This window comes from Pecten maximus, chromosome 8 (genome assembly GCF_902652985.1).
Source record: "Pecten maximus chromosome 8, xPecMax1.1, whole genome shotgun sequence".
NCBI lineage: Eukaryota > Metazoa > Mollusca > Bivalvia > Pectinida > Pectinidae > Pecten > Pecten maximus.
In genome coordinates, this window is record NC_047022.1 from 4039682 (window position 1) to 4047450 (window position 7769).

Genomic DNA, 7769 nt, shown 5'->3' on the forward strand with positions numbered 1-7769 from the left:
AGGGGACATATTTACTAACATTGATGGCCTAGGAGGTCTGCTTTCTAATTAAGGGGACGTATTTACTAACACTGAACTAAACACCTAGACCGGATACCTAAACTAGACATCAGAACTAAACACCTAGACCGGATACCTAAATTAGACATCAGAACTAAACACCTAGACCGGATACCTAAACTGGACACCTGGACCGGATACCTAAACTAGACACCAGAACTAAACACTTGGACTGGATACCTAAACTAGACACCAGAACTAAACACTTGGACTGGATACCTAAACTAAATACCAGAACTAAACAACTTGACCGGATACCTAAACTAGACACCAGAACTAAACACCTAGACCGGATACCTAAACTGGACACCTGGACTGGATACCTAAACTAGACACCAGAACTAAACACTTGGACTGGATACCTAAACTAAATACCAGAACTAAACAACTTGACCGGATACCTAAACTAGACACCAGAACTAAACACCTAGACCGGATACCTAAACTAGACACCTGGACCGGATACCTGGACTAGACACTTGGACGGATACCTGGCCCAGATACCCGAACTAGACACCACATCATTCCTTTAAGGTAAGTTATAGTTTATAATTTTGTTGTCGGGTGACAAATCTTTCCATTATCAATACTTACACAAGTTGCCACATACACACAAATGAGTACGTTTCTCTATTACAATGTTTAACTAATTATGAAATAAGCATGAGAAGAAGTGTAACATTACCACATTTGTCGTTGCAAATGTTGCATTTAGTGACAGAAGAAACTAGAACTGTCGTCCGGGGGTCAAATCATACACCACGACAACCACAAGGTTATTTGTAGAATAATGGAATAAATTGTAGTCTTGTAACATAGGGTCGGGGTCAAGTTCATTTTAGCTTTCCAAAATTGGTAGGTAAATTCTACCCATTACATTTACATGTATATGACAAGGACTTCATTATAGTAATGGGAAATCATTCCAGAAGTTCCACAAGTGCCTCCGATATTCCCAATTGGGTCTCTATGGTAACAATAGCAATGCAGTGGAATTTGCGATCCTTGAAACCCCTATCAACCAATTTCCTTAGAAATCAAATTATATCTAAATTTCCACCAATCAGAAGCTACAGCATTTGGTTACTATGGCAGCTAAACCATAACAGTTGAATTCGCAGTCCCCTTAATACATACTTTATTCAAAGTTTCATCAGAATTGAACAATATTTAAATTTTGACCATCAAGAAGCCTCTATGTGGTTACTACAGCAAAGAAAACCCACTCAGTTGAATTCGCAGTCCCATAATACCCCTAATAACCGATTTTCATTGAAATAGAAATTTGTAAATTTTGACCAATTAGAAGCCACTAAATGGCAGCCATTTTCTTAAAATGTGAAATTGAGGATACAAAAGTAAACATTGTTCTATGGTAAACATATAGACTAAATTTTATCAAATCGGACAATATTTAAATTTCGACCATTCAGAAGTCATCTCTATGGCACCATTTCATTCTTAATTAAAACTTTATAATACAAAATTAAAGTTCATCTTGTAACCGACCGTTCCAGAAAGTTTTATTGATTTCCATTTTATGATAAATAGTTATGAATTAGTTTTGTCCATGTTTTTGCCATCTTGGCTGACTGATCGGATTACGCAAATCTAAAATGCTCAAAGATTCTTGCCAGCAAATTTTGTTGAAATACCCTCGGTAGTTTAGGAGAAGTAGCCGGCAGATCGTTGTGCCTACAGATGGATGGACGGACGACCTGATTCAAGGATACCCCCGTCTTAACTTCGTTGCGGGGGTATACTTAGAATATTAATTTGGGTTGATATTTTTCGGCGTGACATATAAGCAGTGATATGTACAGATATGTTTTCTAGTTTACTCTGTATGTGACATCAAACAGTAAATATGTAGTATAATTGTATTTATTTAGGGATCAGTGAACACGAGATTCATATCAAAAGTTGTTTGATATTGACAGCGAATGAAAATCGTATTCGCAAGCACACATTGAACAACACCTATCAAACAAGACATGTCAACACACATTGAACAACTCATGTCACACAAGATATGTCAACACACATTGACCAACTCCTGTCACACAAGATATGTCAACACACATTGAACAACACCTGTCATACAAGATATGTCAACACACATTGAACAACACCTGTCACACAAGATATGTCAACACACATTGAACAACACCTGTCACACAAGATATGTCAACACACATTGATCAACTGTCACACAAGATATGACAACACATATTGAACAACTCCTGTCACACAAGACATGTCAACATACATTGAACAACACCTGTCACACAAGACATGTCAACACACAGTGAACAACACCTGTCACACAAGACATGTCAACATACCTTGAACAACACCTATCACACAAGACATGTCAACACACATTGAATAACACCTATCACACAAGATATGTCAACACACATTGAACAACACCTGCCACACAAGACATGTCAACACACATTGAACAGCTGTCATACAAGACATATCTACACGTATTGATCAACTGTCACACAAGATATGTCAACACATATTGAACAACTCCCGTCACAAAAGGAAATATTTACCAATGAGATCATGCGTCAGCCGTAGGATTTTCCTGTTGGTCTTCATCGACTTGTTTCCGTGATGAGTCAACATCTGTCATGAAAATCGGGGACATTCAATATTAAATTATCTGGGGTATATGAAACTCTAGAGAAAGCAAGAATGTTACTTTGAAACAGCGGTGGAGTTAAAATCCTCACAGTTATCATACAGTTTAGTTGTTTCTGCTGATTACGGTGTAGGTAAAGGTCGAGTTAAGTGACTGATAGTCGGGAATCTGGAGTTTCCTTGATTTTAGATTCTGTTAATAAAGTTGATACATTTAAGACAAAACAGCAACAGTGTATCTATAACGAAAATGAATGAGTTTTCAATGTTAACTGTTTACTCGTCAACATACTCACAAGATGGGCATTATAACATATCAGGGTTTGGTCTTTTTATATCATATCCGTACTGGGCATATATAACACATCATAATTACGTCTCTATTTATATCATATCCCTACTGGGCATATATAACACATCAGAATTAGGTCTTTATTGATATCATACCAATTTTGACGATTATTAGTCCAGTTTACAAAACCCAAGCATATAGTCACTTAAATATTTTATTTCTAGATTTCAACCGACCATGGATTTCTTGTGTGGCAAGTTATGGATGTCGTTCATCATTCTACCTGTTACAGCCGGGAATTATCGAAGACGTCCGAATGGTTACCGGTATTATGATTGTTCAATATCATCTCGTGTCCTCATTCTGATATTTTTTGCGTTAGTTATTGGATTGACCGTCAGTAATCGATTACCCACACACGCGGAGACCCGCTTCGTCGTCGTTCTCATCCTACTGTCGATGATAATGATTTGTGGTATAATCATCGTCTGTTCCCTGGGATGCTTAGTAAGGAGACATGGTCTTCATTCCGTTGTTACGACTAAGAGACACGCCCACACTAGAAAACTACAGATGATATTCATATGGATTTTCGGTCTGTCGTCGGCATTATATTGCGTTTTGTTCGTTGGGAAACAGATCGAGTGTTTAAACACACACGGTGGACTATGTTGGAATGTCTTATTTTGTTTCAACATTATACTCATCCTGTCCTTGTTTATGGATATCATTTTTATTTCATATTTTTCTCCGTACGAACTGAAACATAGCACGGCAATAAATTACGCCATGTTTTTGCTTATAACTGCCAATATATCAGTTATCTTGTACATTTATCTGATGAAAAACACATTCTTGTATTTGATGGAAATGAACCATGGGAGCCAATTAAGGCATTGCTTGGAAAACAATAGCACCATGACTGTTCTTCTGCATACAGCTAAACCCTTTGTAGATCCAACTTTTGTCGAGTTTGCGCTTCTGTCCATTACAATACTTCTTGAGATTTGGTCTCCCAAACAAGCATATAACTCCGATAACGGATTATCAGCGTACACGGAAACAAATTTCGGAGCGGAATCACAGCCCCTTCTCAATTCCGTGAGGGTAACCGAACCCCAATATTCTGAAATCAGAGGCAGAAGAACATTACACCAAATGGTTTCCCTGGCAGTGAGTATAACGGTAGGCCTGGGACTGATAGCCTGTTATGTTATCATTACGTTGGGTATAGGAGATGGATACAGAATACAGTACCTCGTCCAGATATATGAACTAACGATGAAAACTACGATGATTGTAGCAACCTTTGTTGGTTTCTTTTGTTTGGTACAGTACTGTACTCCTGACGAATCGACCAAAGGTCTCAAGTCCCGGGACTATGTCTACTTACTGTCCGCGTTTGGATTATTCATGAGTCATATCTGGAAAGCGATTGGTGCTGACGTATCTCCTGACCAAAATGCAAAACTGATTTTCTTCACCAATGTCTTCAGTACATTCCAGGATTACCTTCAAGTTGTGTTTCTCCTTTACGCTAACCGGTGTAAAAAATCTGATCCTCGGTCTAACGTCAATCTGCTTGAATCAATTCTGATATTCATCATGATAAGTAACTTTGTTTTCTGGTTTACGGATAGCTTTTTCATATCTACTGCGCATACCATGAAACACGATCATCTCCCCAAAGAATTACTGAGGTTTGTGCATGATATCTTCCTTCCAATGTGTATCTTCTTTAGATTCACGTCATTTTTGGAATATTATACAACATTCGGAAAGTTTAATTCATAGACATTTAGAGAGTGCACCTTGTCCCATATTAACGGTTCGGACAACATTCCATTTTTGTCCAATTCAAGATAAAATCTATCTTCGACACAAATTTTAAACACCTGTGTGAAATTAACGCCTGTTTAACCTTTCAAAAACAAAATATGGGCATGCACATATGTATCATTGTGACCTTTCTGTACCAGACTGGGACAGACGGTGATGTATCATTATAATGTAACCTTACCTGTACCAGACTGGGACAGACAGTGATGTATTATTATTATGTAACCTTACCTGTACCAGACTGGGACCGCTGGGACAGACAGTGATGTATTATTATTATGTAACCTTACCTGTACCAGACTTGGACAGACAGTGATGTAACATTATAATGTAACCTTACCTGTACCAGACTGGGACAGACAGACGTGGCATTTCCTGTACCAGACTGGGACAGACATAGATGTATCATTATAATGTAACCTTACCTGTACCAGACTCGGACAGACGGTGATGTATCTTATAATGTAACCTTACCTGTACCAGACTGGGACAGACAGAGATGTATCATTATAATGTAACCTTACCTGTACCAGACTGGGACAGACAGACGTGGCATTTCCTGTACCAGACTGGGACAGACAGACGTGGCATTTCCTGTACCAGACTGGGACAGACAGGCATGGCATTTCCTGTACCAGACTGGGATAGACAGTGATGTATCATTATAATGTAACCTTACCTGTACCAGACTGGGACAGACAGACGTGGCATTTCCTGTACCAGACTGGGACAAACAGGCGTGGCATTTCCTGTACCAGACTGGGATAGACAGTGATGTATCATTATAATGTAACCTTACCTGTACCAGACTGGGACAGACAGACGTGGTATTTCCTTTACCAGACTGGGACAAACAGGCGTGGCATTTCCTGTACCAGACTGGGATAGACAGTGATGTATCATTATAATGTAACCTTACCTGTACCAGACTGGGACAGACAGACGTGGTATTTCCTTTACCAGACTGGAACAGACAGTGATGTATCATTATAATGAAGCCTTACCTGTACCAGACTGGGACAGACAGTGATGTATCATTATAATGTAACCTTACCTGTACCAGAATGGGACAGACAGAGATATAACATTATAATGTAACCTTACCTGTACCAGACTGGGACATTACTGGAATGTAACATTATGATTTCTCGCACCTCAGACAGGGAAATCTCACGTGATACCCATTGCTAGATTTGTCTATCTCGTCCGATCTGTCTGGTACCTTTACGTGAGTTTTGGCGGAATTTTAACCCATTCATGTATTCATCCGCGCAAGTTAACCAATATTATTAGAAATATGTGCATTTAAACTGTTTTTGTCATGTATTTAATTACTATGCATTGTTTGGTTGGTTGTTTTTTTATTATTAAAATAATATGTACCGATTGATCATTGTTTTTCTTCTATCATATAACCGAACTATATTTTTACGCGAAAGGACTGAATTCGAAGCGCAGATGAAGTGGTTAATCGGCTTTGAACCGGGAGGCCCCAGACGGGATACTCTTACACTCTAAACGCATATATAGATGGGTTGTTATAATACAACTAGATATATGTAAGAGGTGCGAGAAAAAAAATCTATTACCTGTAAGTGATCGAGATCGGGTTATCTCAGTTTCGGGCTAAAATTCTGTAATAGATTTTATTAGTAACCTTACCTGTACCAGACTGGGACAGACAGAGATGTATCATTATAATGTAACCTTTCCTGTACCAGACTGGGACAGACAGAGATGTATCATTATAATGTAACCTTACCTGTACCAGACTGGGACAGACAGAGATGTATCATTATAATGTAACCTTACCTGTACCAGACTGGGACAGACAGACGTGGCATTTCCTGTACCAGACTGAGACAGACAGAAATGCATCAATGTAACCTTTTCTGTACCAGACTGGGACAGACAGAGATGTATCATTATAATGTAACCTTACCTGTACCAGACTGGGACAGACAGTGATGTAACATTATAATGTAACCTTACCTGTACCAGACTGAGACAGACAGTGATGTATCATTATAATGTAACCTTACCTGTACCAGACTGGGACAGACAGAGATGTATCATTATAATGTAACCTTACCTGTACCAGACTGGGCCAGACAGAGATGTATCATTATAATGTGTCCTTTCCTGTACCAGACTGAGACAGACAGTGATGTATCATTATAGTGTGACATTTCCTGTACCAGACTGGGACAGACAGTGATGTATCATTACAATGTGACCTTTTCTGTACCAGACTGAGACAGACATGATGTGTCATTATAATGTGACCTTTCCTGTGACCTGAGAGTCTTGTTTTCGAATAAACCGGACGTTTTTACTAACATTGATGGCTTGTGACTTCTGCTTTCTAATTAAGGGGACATATTTACTAACATTGATGGCCTAGGAGGTCTGCTTTCTAATTAAGGGGACGTATTTACTAACACTGAACTAAACACCTAGACCGGATACCTAAACTAGACATCAGAACTAAACACCTAGACCGGATACCTAAATTAGACATCAGAACTAAACACCTAGACCGGATACCTAAACTAGACATCAGAACTAAACACCTAGACCGGATACCTAAACTGGACACCTGGACCGGATACCTAAACTAGACACCAGAACTAAACACTTGGACTGGATACCTAAACTAGACACCAGAACTAAACACTTGGACTGGATACCTAAACTAGACACCAGAACTAAACACTTGGACTGGATACCTAAACTAAATACCAGAACTAAACAACTTGACCGGATACCTAAACAAGACACCAGAACTAAACACCTAGACCGGATACCTAAACTGGACACCTGGACTGGATACCTAAACTAGACACCAGAACTAAAGACTTGGACTGGATACCTAAACTAAATACCAGAACTAAACAACTTGACCGGATACCTAAGCTAGACACCA

General features: G+C 38.9%; 1 protein-coding gene across 1 annotated transcript; it reads left to right on the forward strand.

Moving 5' to 3' along the window:
- The first annotated feature begins 331 nt into the window (after window positions 1-331).
- On the forward strand, window positions 332-6230 carry LOC117333767. The gene is made up of 2 exons (XM_033893190.1): window positions 332-594; window positions 3229-6230. Exon 2 carries the CDS (start codon window positions 3242-3244, stop codon window positions 4796-4798), a length of 1557 nt encoding a protein of 518 aa, XP_033749081.1. The 5' UTR covers window positions 332-594; window positions 3229-3241; the 3' UTR covers window positions 4799-6230.
- Window positions 6231-7769: the final 1539 nt, after the last annotated feature.